General features: G+C 46.4%; 1 protein-coding gene across 3 annotated transcripts in view; it reads left to right on the top strand.

Annotated features, from left to right (window-relative positions):
* Positions 1 to 13,386, top strand: part of BACH2 (BTB domain and CNC homolog 2) — a 349,262-nt gene extending 335,876 nt beyond the window's left edge. For all 3 annotated transcript variants that reach the window (XM_084779400.1, XM_084779401.1, XM_084779402.1), the window contains 2 exons: positions 3,744 to 3,950; positions 7,019 to 13,386. In XM_084779400.1, the coding sequence (XP_084635526.1) occupies positions 3,744 to 3,950; positions 7,019 to 7,498 (687 nt within the window). In that variant the 3' untranslated portion in view covers positions 7,499 to 13,386. The remainder of the gene's footprint in view (positions 1 to 3,743; positions 3,951 to 7,018) is intronic.
* The last annotated feature ends 2,983 nt before the right edge of the window (positions 13,387 to 16,369 follow it).

Below are 16,369 nucleotides of genomic sequence, written 5' to 3' on the forward strand. Positions count from 1 at the left end.
TGCCCCTTTGGGGGACAAGCCAGGTGCTCCCACCTGCTAGCCAATGTAAGTTTTTCCTTGCTGTGTGGCTAGCAGACCTAAAACCAAAGCCCACCACAGAATGGGAGGTCCGTTCTCTTCTGATAGAAAAGACAGTCTCTGCCTGTTTTCTTCTCCCATGACCCTCTTTTTAAAAAGCAGCTTGATTGCAACAGCCCTGATGAAACTCCGTGTAGAGTTTGCGTTTGCCTCAAGGACCTTGACACGGCCACACTGTTGATTTTCCCTTTCTCCTGCCAAGCCTCCATCCTGTTTCATGTTTGCTGTCCAGATCGTTTGAAATACAGTAGCGCTTGGTGCAGAAGCCCTTTTGACTTTGCCTGGGATCTGCCCTGTTGGCCTATCTTCTTCCTGAAAGTAAGTAAATACCCTGTGGAGCTGAGGTAGGATGGCTCTACTGTCGGCGAAGGAGACATCCCGTGGGCCCCAAGAGTACACAGCCTTCATGATGCCCACACACCATGTCTTCAACTGATGACCTCCATGGTACCAAGGCACCGTCTGGGATCTGCGTGTCTGTGTGTTATCCAAAGCTTATAAAGGGCAAACAAACTCTTCCATAGCATTGTAAGCCTAGGAGAGACACGGCCCCACAGGCAAAGGTCTTTCTGAGTGCCTGAGAAGGAGCCATTTGTCCTGGCTGCCTGTCTTTAGCACTCAGAGCAGGGCAGAGCCCACAGTGGTGTCATGCGTTCCACTGTAGTTTCATGTTCTTGGCCCAAGGTTTTAAGGTGTCATGGGACCACATTCACCACATGGGATTCAAATCAGAGCACCCTCTGGAAGCCTTCGGCAGGTGCCACATAGAGTACACTCATGACTTGCAAGTAGCCCGACAAATCATCTTTCACCCGACCACAAGAAAGGCAGATGATTCTTTTGTGTGCTCGCCTTTGAGCATGGCAATCAACTGGCACAAAAACCAGGAGGGGCCTCGTGACTCTCTGATGCAACCAACAAATATTCCTGAGCTTAGGGTGGACTGGCCATATCCTTGGCCTCTTGAAGAACACAGACTCAATGCTGCACCCTCTGAATACTAGCAAGAAGTTGCTTTCTTCATTAAAATGTTAAAATCAATTAAAAGCAGCCCACGTGGTTTTTCTTTCCTGAGCGCACCCTGCACTTGCCCAGGGAGCCTTTTGTGAGGGCCTGTCTGAACTGTGATATACTGGAACAACGAAATACACATTGGATTTTAAATTTTCATCAATAATGTTTTTATTAATAACTTATGTAAATTACAGGTTAGAAATATTTTATATATTGGGATAAATAACATGGTCTTAAAATTAAATTCACCTGGAGTTCTTATTTTGTTTGTTTTTATTTTACTTCATTTAATGTGGCCGCTGTCAATTTTTTTGTTTTCTTGCAGGAGCGGGTGTTGGTTTGGGTTTTCTTAAAAACAAGCTCTCAGAATTTAGCCTTGCTGGCCTCTGCCTCTCAAATGCTGGAATTAAAGGCGTGACCCACCACACCTGACATATACTTGCAAATGTAGCCTTCCTGGCTGACGTTAGTATTAAAGGTTAGCCTCGCACATGACATTTAGGCTTATAGTGCCATCTGCTGGCCCAGACAAAAAAAAAATTGAATGTGAGAAAAATTAAGCAAACTGAACTGGGCGTAGTAGCCCAGGCTGGGCCCTAACTCCCTATGTAGTGGAGGATAGCCTTGAGCTCCTGACCCTCCTGCCTCCACCTCCCCCCAAGTGCTGGGATTGCTGAGCCGGTAGCTTTCTAGGAGCTGCAGAAGCAGAGCTGACTGCAGAAGTCCAGGCCATCAGGACTGCCTTAGCAGGGGCAGGGGGGCAGCGGTTAGATGCTGCAGACCTGAGCCCCAAGCCCCAACGAGACTGATGAAGGCCTAGAGATAGAGAGCCCAGGTTAGCTCTCGCCTTCTGCAGTAGGCCTGAATTAATTGTTTTAAAGGAGAGGAGGGTTCTCCTGTAGCCCAGGCTGGCCTCAAACTCAGTTGGTAGCTAAGGAATGACCTTGAATTTCTATTTTTGTGCCTCCATTTCCGGGTTTATAGGCGTCAAGCCTCTGTAGACTCTATTCTTAATAAATAATGCATACTAAAACCAAAGAACACAGAGAAGACATCCCCAAAGGTGTGTCTCCTCTCTTTGTTGTTGTTGGTGGTTTATGCTGTGTGGTTGCTTTGTCTATGCACCACATGAATGCCCAGGGCTCTCAGAGACCAGAAAAGGGTTGAATTCCCTGAAACTGGAACTACAGATGCCCATGAGCTGCCATGTGGGTGCTGGGAATCAAACCTGGGTCCTCTGGAAGAACAACCAGTGCTCTTAACCACTGAGCCATCATCCTCTCTTTAGGAAAGGCTTACCTTAACTTTCCAAGATAAGGACTTGAAAGTTGGACTTGCCCAAATCTTAATGGCTTACAACAGCAGTGACCACTTAGCATCCCTCACATGTCCTGGGCATTGGGAACTGAGCTGAGCCCTCTGAGCATCTCTGGCTGAAGTCAGGTGTTGGCTGGGGCTAAAGTCCCCTGAAGGACTCATTAGTGGGATGGCAAGGTAAAGGTGCCTGCCACTGAGCATGCGTCCTGAGTCTGATTCCCAGTCAGTCAGGTAAAGGTGCCTGCCACTGAGCATACATCTTGAGACTGATTCCCAGGACCCATCTAGTGAAAGGAGAGAACTGAGTTCAAAGTAAATAAAATATAATAAACAATGAGTGTGCTTCCAAGGTGGCCCATTCATGGAACTGGCAGGACAGTGGCTGTGAGCTGGAGACACCAGGATTGCCCCACAGAGCAGTAACAGGAGTAAGTAGACGTCTCGGTGCCCGTCAGGGCTCAGCCTGAAGAGGAACACTCAGAATGAGAACTTTACCATTTGTACGTGCTTTTTGTGCATTTTATTTTATTTTTGATGTGTGTGTGTGTGTGTGTGTGTGTGTGTGTGTGTGTGTGTGTGTGTGTGTGTGTTTTGAGACAAGGCCTCACTATGTAGCCCAGACTGACTTCAGACTTAACGTGTAGCTCATGCTGTGCTCAGACTCGTGGTGTGTGGGATTAGAGTTACACACCACCACAGTGGCGTCTTGCGTTTGTGTGCTTTGTTTGATTATACTTGTCTTGCTGGTATTTGAAACAAGAGAGTAGTAATCACTACTTGTTTTCAGTCGTTCCCATATGCTTTGGTTGTCTTAAAAGGAAGTTTGGGGACTGGAGAGAGATGGCTCTACAGTTAAGAGCTGCTCTCCCAGGGGACCCAAATTCAGCTCCCAGCTCCTGCATAGAGAGTCACAACCATCCAGCGCCATCATCTGGCCTCTGTGGGCACTGCACACACATGGTGCACAGAGAGGCATGCAAGCAAAACACCCAGACACATACAATTTTAAATAAAATGGAAAAGCAAGCAAGTGACGCTTCACTGGGGTTCTGCAGTGGAGGGCATGCACTGCTCTTACAAACGACCCAAGTGCAGTTTCCAGCACCCACATGAGGCGTCGCACAACTGTCTGTACGTCTAGTTCAGGGCCTCTTACAACTTCTTGTGGCCTCAGTGGGCACCTGCGTGTATGTGTACATATCAACGTGCACATATCACACAATTTAAAAATAAAATAATTTTTAAGGAGGGTTTACAATTTTTGTGATGTTTCAACACTTGGCCAGCATTTCAGTCCAGCTGCTATAACCCGGTTCTGTTGTCCTTGGTTTCAGGTGAAGCTTCCTTTTCCTGTGGATCAGATCACGGACCTTCCCAGGAACGACTTCCAGATGATGATTAAAATGCACAAGCTAACCTCAGAACAGCTGGAGTTCATTCATGACATCCGCAGGCGCAGTAAGAACCGCATTGCAGCCCAACGCTGTCGCAAAAGGAAACTGGACTGCATTCAGAACTTAGAATGTGAAATACGAAAGCTGGTAAGTGGCTAAACAGGTATTCAGCGACTTGAAGTGACCAAGACCGATGTCAAGTTGCATTGCTTACAGCTGTAGAAGACATAGAGGGACAAAACACCCTTCCGGGAAATTTGGGTTCATCCTCAACAGAAGCCATATCTGAAATGTATATGGATGTACAAATGTGCTGTCTTGGGTCATAGCCCTCAGATTTCATGTGGAATTGTCCCCCTTTTATTTTCCATTTGTATGTCATGATGGGGATGCCAACTGCATGCATGTACAAACCAAGGGTTCTTCTAAGCCAGCTCTCTACCCATATGCCTGAGTTTAATAGCTAGCATCCTGGTCCATGTAATCATTTGATTCTGATCAAATAGTAAAACTCTAAGCTATATACCAGGAAAATAACTAAAACACTTCATGGGCTTGTTCAGTTGAGAAGGCAAGACAACACTGCTCATTCTCCATCAACATCTTCTAAGCCTTAAGTCATACACTGTGCGCTCTGCTTTGCTTTCTAACACCCTGACCAGGGGCAGCTTGAGGTCATTTGGCTTATGCATCCCCATCACAGTCCATCGTGAAGGGAAGTCAGGTCAGGAACTGGTGCCAAGGCCATGAGTGAACTCTCTTCCTGGCTTGTTCTCTATGGCTTGCTCAGCCTTCTCTTTTATACACCTCAGGACTGCCAGCCCAGGGGTGGCGCCACCACAGCAGGCTGGGCCCTCCTGTATCAATCACTAGTCAATAAAATGCCCACACAATCTGAGGAAAGCAATTCCTCGATTGACATTCCCTCTTCCCAGATTACTCTAGCTTGTGTTGACTTATTTAGAAAGAAATGAGAAAAAGAAAAAGAAAGAAAGTGAGCAGCACACTGCACCTCAGAGCTGAACAAAAGTTTCACGTGTTCGTTGTGCACATCTGTGGCTTAGAGATTCATAGTAGGGGTTTTGGTTTCTCACGAGGCAGCCTTCCTATGTAGACCAGGATGGCCTTAAATGCAGTCCTCTTGCCTCTGCCTCCCAGGTGCAGGTGTCACAGGCATATACCACCAGCGTTCCATATTTTTAACCAAGGCATCACCAATATATTCTTTCTTTTCTCTTCACCTACAAAGTGTACAGGAACACAGGGGATCGTGCCTAGACCAAAGAGTTGTGACAAATGGCCTGTGATTCCTTTCCTAGGACACACTGGCCCTCACTTTTAGACCTCCAGGATCAACGGAGACAGGGCCAGGTAGATGGGCCCATCGCTTGTGTCTCAGTGGAGGGAATGGCCTGAGTGGTCAGAGGCAGCCGGCCTGGTCTGCCACTGCAGAGTTCCCAACAGGCCTTGTACGTAATTCCCACCCACCCCCCACGACGTCTCCCAAATGCTCACCGCCCTAATTTGCAGATGCACATAATGTATTTCTCTCAAGCTGCACTTGTACATCTGTTTATTTTTCATTTTTAAAACATGTTTTCTAGCGAAATTTATAAATATTTTAGCAGGTGTCCCTTCCCCATGTAAATCTCTCTCTATCACACACACCCACGCTGCCTGCCAGATTGCGTTCACATGAGGCCATGCACAGCTCCTGTGTCAGAGACATGCTCCTCTCTCCCTCCTCTTCATCCCCCTCCCCCCCCCACACACACACCCCTCACCCCAATCCTTGCCTGGGATGGCCTGCAAGATTCCCAGTCTCTCCACACCGCTTTAGACACCCTGTTTCTTTAGCCGCTGTATCGTGTGAGCCTCGTGAAGCCCCCCCACAGCTCCTCATGCTAACACTGATGGTAAAACCTTAATAAGGCTCCTCTCTGAGACCAAGCTCATCACTCAAAGGGTGACAAATCCAAGAAATACAAGTGCCTATGTGGGCTTTTGCTCGACGGAAAGAACATCTTAGAACCTTGGGCTAGTGTGTTGAAGCATGGGCTCCCCAGTTTCGGTCCCTAGCCCCTCCACCCAGTGTCCAGGGACGGCGACCCCTGCTCAGGATTCAGCTCACGACTCCCAGTTCCCTGCAAAGGATGTACTGTGTTCAAGTCTGCTGTGCTGTAAAAGCTGGACCGTCTGACGGTCAAGTCTAACCATATGAAGTTGCTGATACACAGTTTTGACTGCTTGCTTGGTTTATCTGTGAAGAGACTTTCTTCTTCATAGTCATTTTAGATTCCTAGCAAAACTGAATGAATATTCTAGAGTTCCCAAGTGCCCCTGACTCTGGACATCCCCAACAAGAGTGATGGGTGAGCCTATGTTGACATATCATTTTCATCCACCACCCCCCGCCTTGCTTTACCCAGAGTTCACACTCATTATTGAGCATTATATAGATTTTCACAGGGATGCTGTCAGTGCCGTGTGTACACAGTAGATTCACTGGCCTAAAAGCCACTGTGCTCTACTGCACTCAGCTGTCCCTCCCTCCCTCAACCCCTAGCAGCTACTGCTGTTTGTACGGTGCACACAGATTTTTGTCTTTTTCAAAATATCACTCAGTTGACTTTTACCCCTCAAAAATGGTAACCTACCTTTAATCCCAACACTCAGGAGGCACAGGTAGGTGGATCTCTGAGTTCAAGGCCAGGCCTGATCTACAGAGTGACTTCCAGGACAGCTGGGGCTACGCACAGAGAAGCCATCTCATGAAAAAAAGTATTCTAAAAGCACTCTAATACATTATGGGAAGGCTTCCATCTGTAAGGTTTGAAACAAAGAGATTTCCATACAAGCCGCAAACTGTAGGAAAGCAGAGTGCCACTGGACTCACTGCAGCTTTGCTGCTGGCGGTGACTCAGCTGGTTGCTTCCCAGGCCTCAGAGGAAGGGACACCACACACAGGGAAAGGCGTGTCAGCGCTCAAGTGGTAAGGCTCAGCTGTGAGTGGAGCAGAATCTCCAGTGCATGTGTGTGTCTTAATATGCCCTGGACTGTGCCTTTTAACTTCCTAGATGCTGGCCCAGTCTTCCCAGAGTCACGTTACAATGCCGGATCTCAAGACAAAAGTTTGAGAGCCCTCAGAAATGAGGCTCTGTGTCTTCTTACACAGGCTTGATGAGGCCATCTCATTTTTTTTTTCCTCCTCACAGGTGTGTGAGAAAGAAAAGTTGTTGTCTGAGAGGAATCAACTGAAAGCATGTATGGGGGAGCTGCTGGACAACTTCTCCTGCCTCTCGCAGGAGGTGTGTCGGGACATCCAGAGCCCAGAGCAGATCCAGGCCCTGCACCGGTACTGCCCTGTCCTCGTACCCATGGAGCTTCCTGGAGCCAGTGTGAACCCCCCTCCTTTGGGAGCCGAGCAGAGCCTTGCACCCTCCCAGTGTGCGGTAGGAGGGAATGTCCCCTGCTGCCTGGAGCCAGGGGCAGCTCCCCCTGGCCTCCCCTGGGTGCCCAGCAACACCTCTGAGAATTGTACCTCTGGGAGGAGGTTGGAAGGTACTGACCCTGGGACCTTCTCAGAGAGAGGACCTCCTCTCGAAGCCAGGAGCCAGTCAGTGACGGTAGACTTCTGCCAGGAAATGACTGAGAAGTGTACAACAGACGAACAGCCCCGGAAAGATTATGCCTAGCCAGTATGATGGACTTTGCCCCGTCCCCAGCCTCCACGACCTCTCCGCATCCGGGCGTTCTTCTGCCAGCCAGTGGCACTGTTCATCTGTGTCTTGAAGAACCAAGAACGAATTTGGTGCACACTACAGCAGTCTTAGCAGCAATACTGTTCCGAAGTATCCCCTCCTCTCTCTAAGCAGGAGTGTTAGTTACCTTCATAATGGTGCTACGCCTTGCCCGGGCAAGGAAGACAACAGTGCCGACACTGTCTGTCTGTGGGCTAATTGCAAACTTCACAGGGATAGACTAAACCTCTAGAACCCAACCACGGATTTTTTTTCTCAGTGGCCCATGTCACAAACCCTATCTCAGGAATTTCTTCTGAATGTTCAATTTTTTTCATTGAAGACAGCTTCTATACACATCAAAGTTTTATAGCTATACTGTAAATATTATATATAATATATATGAAATCTATATCCATATGCAAACATCCTGCATGCCTCATTTTTCTCATCCTAAAACTGGAAACTTCATTTATCATTTCTAAACAGGTTCCAACATTCCTCTTTTTGTCTCTGATGCCAGAACTGGTCTTGTAACTGTCAACATGGTCATTTTTCTTGCTTCACAGTTCAATTTCAATCTGTACTTACTTACAGACAAAAGTCAATGTTGGAAGCATTTTCTCAGACCTTTTACTTTGGTTGGTTTGGTTCCGACACCGCCGAGTTGGTGTCACATGAGCATTGTGGGTCTCTTTTCTCCTGTGTCTCTCCCTTGTCTTCGCGGATGCTGTACAGCAACGGTCAACTTCGCCACTTGCACTGAGTTTTGAGTCAAACCTATTTTCTTAAATGAAGTTGTAACTTCAGTATAACTCAAGTATATTGTATATTCTTTGCTTTTAGTTACAAAGTAAAACATGTTAGCTAATTAAAAAGCACTCAGGTGATAATTATGTAGGAAAAAAAAAAAACAATCTTGCCAAATAACGAACCCATCCTCGGATGTGTAGACAGGACTCAGCTTGAATATTTTTGTAGCTCACTTCCTCCCCACCTTTCCCTAAGTCAAGCTGAAGTGCAGATAACTCGGAGCTGACACTGGATATTCAAGTCCTACAAGGGGGAAGAGTTTGGATGGCTCGCAGGACTGCGTGTCACAACAACAGGAGGCTGCGGGCTGTGGTAGAGCTCCGCAGGGACTGGTGAGGAGAAGCCACCCAGGGAGGAACCCCATTCATTGCCGCAGCCCATTCATGGCCTCCGCTTCCCACCTGTGCTCACAAATGCCATGCGGTAAGACCTGCTTTGAAGGGCACAGCTAACCAGCCACCCAGCTTTCCTGCCCAGGCCTGGCCTCCAGGACATTTTAAGACCCTGTGGGGATTTGAATCACAGCCTCAGCTTTAAATTGTAGCCCCATCCCCTGGATTAATTGAGTTCGCTGAGAGTAGGAAAAAAAAAAAGCATGGCAGGATGGAGCCTGAGATGCACGGGGTCACAGGCTAGTGCATTCGTTTTCCCTTTCGGTCTTCAAACGCTCCCTGTACTCTGAGGTTTGCCCCTAACCCCCCCAGTCTCCTGTCTGAAAGCTGCTTCATTCAAGGCATTGGACAGATACCCCTAAGAGACCTTTGCCCTCCTCCTATGCCCTCCCTCCCACCTCCCACACACACCTTTCCCTCCCCCAGATAATAATCTGCTTCCCTTGCTAAGAACTAGTTGGCTTGCACATCTGGAGAGCAGCTTCCTTGGCCCTTAGGGTCTCCTGGCCCCAAGGCGTGTTTACAGGAAGGCATGCCCGAGGAGTCCACTGCCTCCTCGCAGGGGTCTCTGCCTCCTCTCACTCCAGCTGTGCAAGGTTGTCCAGAAAAGCCTGATGTTGGCATGGGGTAGAGGGGAATGGGGGAGACACGACGGTTGTGTCTGTTTCTTCATCTGTGCCATTGTTTTGGGCAATATTAAAGCTGCATGTAAAGGGGGAAATTAGTGTATGACTAGTAGGCAAAGGTGAAACCCTAGTATCATATGTTCTAGAATCATTAACTTCTTTCTGTAACTGTAGTAGCGCTCAATGTTTAAATATGTACGAATGCCAGAAGTTGTTGGTTCATGCAGTAGAATTTAAGGGGGAAGTTACTTCTTTTAAAATAGGTCCACTTTTAAAACATGCCTCTGGGTTTTGAGTGTGTGTGTGTGTGTGTGTGTGTGTGTGTGTGTGTGTGTGTGTGTGTGTGTTTTGATAAAGCTGTGTTGAAGCTGCCATCTTTGTACACCATTGACGTTTCTTGGTCTAGCCTAACAGTTCCCTATTTCAGCAGGAGGCTTGTCTTCGTGAAAAGCTGGTAAAGCTAGCCTTCAGCTCGATGTGAACCACATGACGCTCACAGCTGCCTGTTGTGGTGCAGGAGTCAGCAGACAGTATTTCTTTTAACTCTTTTCTTGCTTTTTTAAGCGACTTCTTCCGAAGAAACAAAAAGGCCTGTTTTCTGCTCAGGCCATCACCAGGCAGAGCAGCCTCTCAGCTTGTTGTACGCTGTCCCAGCTCCTTTCCAGCGGGCAGTCTTGCCACATTCCACAGTATACTCCCCAAGTTTCTGTTGCCAGTAGCTCAGATCTGTGTGGCAGCCATTTCCGGGGGGGGGGGTCTGGGAGTCAGGTCTCCTCGTTTCTCTTCACCCTAACTCAGCCCTCATCTTCCTCCTCCCATCAGCCTCCCCTTCATTTTTCTTGTCTTCTTCCACCCAATCTCTGCCATGGAAACTAGTGTTTTTAGGTTACTCTAAAAACTTCTATTTCTTTGGGGTTTTTTTGGGGGGGGGGTTGGTTTTGTTTTGTTTGTCTTGTTTTGTTTGTGAGGGGTGGGGTTTTTTGTTTTGTTTTGGTTGGTTGGTTGATTTTGGTTTTTTGAGACAGAGTTTCTCTGTGTAGCCTTGGCTGTCCTGGATTTGCAACTCACAGAGATCTGCCTGCCTCTGTCTCCCTGAGTGCTGGGATCATAGACATGTGCCAGCAGACCTGGCTTCTTTGGTATTTTTAACAAGGTATTTAATCCAATATCCACCAGGAACAGCCACTGGCTTTGTGTAATTACTCACGGGATATGTCTTGTGTCTGTTACTGTTCCAAACCATTGCTTATCAGGACTGTTTCTGAGTTGATTCAAAGGGAGGGCTCACTGGGGACCAGATTCTAAGTTCTTCACGTAGAATTCAGAAATCCCCAATCTGCCCTTCCCTGGGATCCCTCTGTCAGCCTCATTCCCTCTGTAGAAAAAAAAAGGAAAAAACCAGAGGAGAGTGTTTGCATTTTTAGGGGACATTTAGTTGTGTGTTTGAAGGTCTTTTCTTTCAATGATAAAGGACACTCCAATCATAGGCAGTTTAGGAGGACCCCAGTGATAGCCTGGTTGGGTCTCCCAAAGGCTGGGGTGTGAATGGGTCATAGCGCGACCCAGGCCTCCCTTGGAGCAGCCTTTGTCCTCTGCGTCTCTGACCAGCCTCCTTCAGGTTGCCCAGGGGGTAGGAAGGTGTGTGCTTTGCCGTTTGTGTGTGTGTGTGTGTGTGTGTGTGTGTGTGTGTGTGTATGTGTTTCTCTGCGTTATCTGGGGGTGCCTTGAATGAAGTCGAACTTCATGACTTACTGATTCTGGAACAAAGCAGTTTCAAACACTTTTTCTAAAGCTGGCAAAGTGACCAGGCCATCAGCTGTTTCTCTTCCAGGCTCCCTAACAACGACTCAGGCGTCAGGGCGATGCTGCAGTAGGAAACGTCGTCTTTATGTCATACAAGTAATTTATTTACTGTCTTTCTCAAAGTATGCTGCTTTTTAACATGCACTATAATTTTGGATGTAATCCGTGCATTGCTTCTCCGAGGAAGTTTTAAAACCGGCTGGTAACTAGTGTGCTGACTGCCTCTGTTCCTTAGAGGGGCAACAGAGCAACCACAGGGCCTGAATGGAGGACTGGCTACAGCCTACGCTTTTCTCTCATTTTAATACTTTATGATTACCACTGAAGAAGAAAAAGACAAAGCAGACAAAGGTTTGAAAGTATAAACCTTTTCAGAAATCACCAAGTCGTGCCCCGGGGGCTGCTCAGTGGAACAAAGTAGTCCTCCAAAATGAGTTGATCTGTAGAGCTTCTTAGAGTCTATTTGATTGTCTATTCCTGATGAGTTTTAACTGCTCCAAGGTTGCTTGCAGTGTAGAGGGACCTCAGTTCTAGAAGAGAACAAGATTCGAGAATTTTCCTCAGCGCTCTCTCTCTCTCTCTCTCTCTCTCTCTCTCTCTCTCTCTACACACACACACACACACACACACACACACACACACACACACCCAGACTACAGAAAAGGATTATTTTAAAAGAATAAAGCTATTTGTTGTATCATTAGTATTTACTTGAGGATTTTGTTGCAGATTCCATTTCTGGCAAGTCAGTCCACGATGCCTTGTGGGGTTGGTATTCATAAAAGAAGTCTGTGCATGGAGATATTTTGTGTTCAAAATGTATAATACTGCCCGAGCCATCTCACGACCCAAGTGTCAAAGACTGATGCTGTAGCATAGGAAATATTTGTGCATAAATAGTGTGTGCAAATAGTACTTGTACATTGAAGAGACTTGTCGTAGCAGATCAAAGGTAAATTATTCAACTGATGGTGCAAAAACATTACTTGCAAAGTAATTGTATAGTATTTTCCTACACTCCACCCTGGGAGATCATATTTATAACAAGTGAATTATTAGTGCATTTTAATTGTAATATGAAATGATGCTGCCATTTTGTGAAGAATATCCACTTGGTTGCAGAGGCCAACTTTTATAGCTTTGGTTTAATGTTGTGGCATGGTGTATGCATTTCTCTATCAAGCGATGGATAAACTCTTGGCTTTCATTTTCATTCCAGTTTATTGACCTCAGATAAAACAATGGCTGTTCATGGAAGTGTATCAAGACCACTCGTTTCAGGTAGACTCACACTCAGTGCCAAATGCTCCCATGGGAATAATCAAACATGTATGTCAAAAAAGAGTGAAGGGACTTGGACAAAAATGGGGTTTCCTATAGATGGGTGCTAAATCTTCTACCAAACATGTCTCTGGGGGCAAGGTTGGCCTCCATTTGGGTCCTAACAATGAATTTTGTCTGTGGCTACGCTGGGATGCCCATTCACACTCTGACACAAGAGCCTGGCACTTGAATTATCAGGAAGATTGCAGATGCACTTGGGAGCTTCGGGTACTCATTAGACACAGTGAGCCATTCAAGGCAAGAGGGCCTGAGGGAATTTGTTCCAGAACCAGTCTGATGCAAGTGCACCTCTAATTTATGCCTTACAAACTCCAGAGGCCATATGCAAAACAGGGTCTTCTCAGTGTATGCAAGGGGCTGCAGCCCCTCTTCTCCTCCTCCCCAGCTCGAACAATACGGACAGTTTCCACACATATCTACCTGTATAACCCTCCGTACCTCTCATAACTGGTCAACGACTGTAACAGGTTACATCAGGTGTTTTTCTACATACTTTTTACACAGATTCTATGCGATTAATGTAACTTAATTCAACGCATCATTTTATTGTACAAGTTCTAACGCTTGGCCTTATTTTTTCCTAAGTGATCGTGGTTTTCCTTGTGGTTTTTCTTGTGGTTTTTCTTGTAAAGATATTGAGATGGCTGTTGATGCTTATTCTCTGTAACTAAGAATTTTTACCTTTTTGGGAAAAAGCATTGCTATGGATTAATGAATTGAAACTTCATTTACTCGTTGTAAATACACAGTATCGTGCAAAAAAAAAAAGAGAAATCACTCAATTGAATTGCTAGTGTTAACTGAATTTTGTCTAGACGCCATTTCTGTTGATGAAATAAAGACATATCATTCTGCATTGTAAAAGCTTCTAATCCCTGTGTTATATTTTGCAAAGCAGACAGCCTCAAGAAATGTTTTCTCCACAAAAAGGCCATTTCTTACCCTCTAGTTTGAACCCTTCCCTGCACCCTAGTTAATAGTATGTTTAGAAAATTTAAATTTTTAATAATGCTTTTATCTAATTTGTTTAGATTCCCATTGCACATGAGCTCAGATACCACTACTTCCAGTTTCGGTGTTCCACTGTAGCTATGCAGATGTCGCTGTGGGGAAAGACTGTCCATGAATCTGCAATTACATCAAAAAGGGTTGACCAAAAAAAGGCCGGGCGTGGCGGCACCTACCCAGGCTGAGTTACTGCAGAGGCGGAAGCATAATCAGCTGAACTACATGGCTAAGACCAGGGTGGGAACATAGTGAAGCTCACATCTCAACAACTTAAGTGAAAGTAAGTGAGAGCATAGCAGCAAACAAACACCACAGGTGATGAGATACAAGAGGCAGAAGCTGAGTATTGTGGTCAGGGAATAAGCATAAGCTGGAAAGATATATTCAGTGTCTTCGATTCTTATGTAGTGGAAAACGAGCACATTGAATTGTGGACAAACACTAAGTTCATTCTGCAAGAAGAGAGAACGACTACCAGAAGAGGGCAGGAGTGATCTGCTGTGAGTGATGCCTTTACCAGATGCCTTTGCAGTCCTAGGTTCAACAAGTAATGCCCCATCTGCCAGATGGGAAAACTGACATTAAAAGCTCCAGAATTCTCCCTTGGAGACTGCAATAGGTCCTTAGTGAGTTAAGGAGAGCTTCCTTACATACTGTAGACTGTACTGAGTCAACGTGGTTAGATACATTTTAAATATAAGAGGTAGATTACCTTTGCCTAAAGGTAAGATACTGTAACCCTTTCTGGGGAAAACTTGGCAAGCATCTTCATCTCCAGCGTTGACCATTTGCTTCTGTGGCAGAAGCCTTGCCAGCTCTTCCGTCCTGCAGAAGTACTCAAGCTCTGGCGTGCCCCTGGCATGCCGCCTGCCTCAGATGTGCTTCTCATGGGTAAGTGGTATCTGATTCTGGACATGATGAAGATGCCTTCTTCCTGGCAATTCTTACTTGCATTTGGGAATGAAGTCCTTTGAACCCCCTCTAGAATCTCTGACCCAAGATCCTACCCCTCAGGAAGGATGCAGAAACAAGGTTCTATGTGAGCTTTTTCTTTAACAGCAGCTGGTGATGGTGTCCTGAGCAGGGATGAGCTCCCAGTGTCCTCCACCAAGTGAACACCTTTGCCTTCCTTTTGTAAATAAGCATGATGCAATTAAGGCCTAGAGAGATGGAGAGAGCCACACTTCTACAAGCAAGCGTCCTTCCCTTCAGTTTCCTCGATAGCATTATATCTCCTGTCCCCTCAAGTACCCCATTCTCCTACAGGTCCTGATTCAAAACACAAACAAAACAAAACAAAACAAACTACCATGGACCAGCCTGGTTCTCCCATGGCTAATTGTTACTCATCACCCATAGACAAGTGCCTCCCTAAAGCAAGGAGCCTTGTCCCAAAGCAGTGGCTGAAAACTTTATGACACCTGTGCTAGCAGTCACTGGAGGTGCTGTTATTTCCCACTAGGCCCTTAAACTTTGTCTTTAGTTTTTATTCATGCTGCAAATCAAAAACTGTGTGAAGGAGAACTCATGATCAGCCAACTACCAGGCAGGACGATGAGAAGGCACTATGGACCTGGAAGTGGAGGGTCAGCTATCATTGTTGCCTTAGGGTTTCTACTGTTTTTGGTCCAACACCAGGGCCAAAGAACCCTGGGAAAGAGAGGGTTCGCTATGCTTACGATTCCACATCACGGTTTAACATGGCGGGAACTCAAGGAAGGAACCTGCACACAGGAGCTGATGCAGAGACGGCAAAGGAGGGCGGCTCCAAGCTTGCTCCTCGTGACCTGCTTAGTCTGCTTCCTTACAGCACACAGGACCACCAGCTCGGGGGTGGCACAGGCCACAGTAAGCCGGGCCCTCCCACATTAATCATCGATCAAGAAAATGTGCCACAAGCTTGCCCACAAAGCCAATCTGGTGGAGGCATTTTCTCAGTTGAGGTTTTCTCTTTCAGTTTGACTCTAGCTCGTGCTAAATTGACATAAAACTAGACAGTACAGTGTCTCTACATAAGCATATTAGCTCAACCAACACTGTGCATCCACTATTTTTGTTTGGTTGGTTGGTTTGGTTTGGTTTTTCGAGACAGGGTTTCTCTGTGTAGCCTTGGCTGTCCTGGACTCACTTTGGAGACCAGGCTGGCCTCGAACTCACAGAGATCCACCAGCCTCTGCCTCCCAAGTGCTGGGATTAAAGGCATCCACTATTAAGAGTATATAGCCCTTATCCTTCAAGCCTTCAAAAGCTGGCTGAGCAGGGATGTAAACAAATAAACCATTTTTCAGAGCTTCTAACTCTCCCAGACCACAGAGCATGGCTCCCTGGGGGAACCTGGCTCTTAGACAACTTAGTCTGGGTTTGGACTCCAGTTAACATTTCTCATTGGGGGGTCTCATTGGAGGAAATTACATAATCTTTTTGAACCCTTTAGTCTGATGGAGATGAACCATAATGACTTTCCACAGTTGTATGAGGAACAGGAGATGCTCCTTGAGAACCTGGAGTGGAGTAAGTACTTTAAGAGGTTGGGCTGGAGAGATGGCTCAGTGGTTAAAAGGACTGGCTGCTTTTCCAAAGGATCCTGGTTCTATTCCCAGCACCAACATGGTGGTGGCTCAAAGCCATCTGTATAGACCAACGAGATCCAAACAGCCTCTTCAGGCCTCAGGCGGCACTGCATACGTGTGGTTCGCAGACAGACAGGCAGGCCAAATATTCATACAGAAAAGCGAATAGAACTAGAGATTGTTGTATTGAGCAAAATAAGCCAGACTCAGAAAGATAAATACCATGTTTTGGCTCATTTTCAGAATCTAGCTTTAAACACACACACACAC

Source organism: Acomys minous (assembly GCF_964271855.1).
Source record: "Acomys minous genome assembly, chromosome: 1".
NCBI classification, from domain to species: Eukaryota; Metazoa; Chordata; class Mammalia; order Rodentia; family Muridae; genus Acomys; species Acomys minous.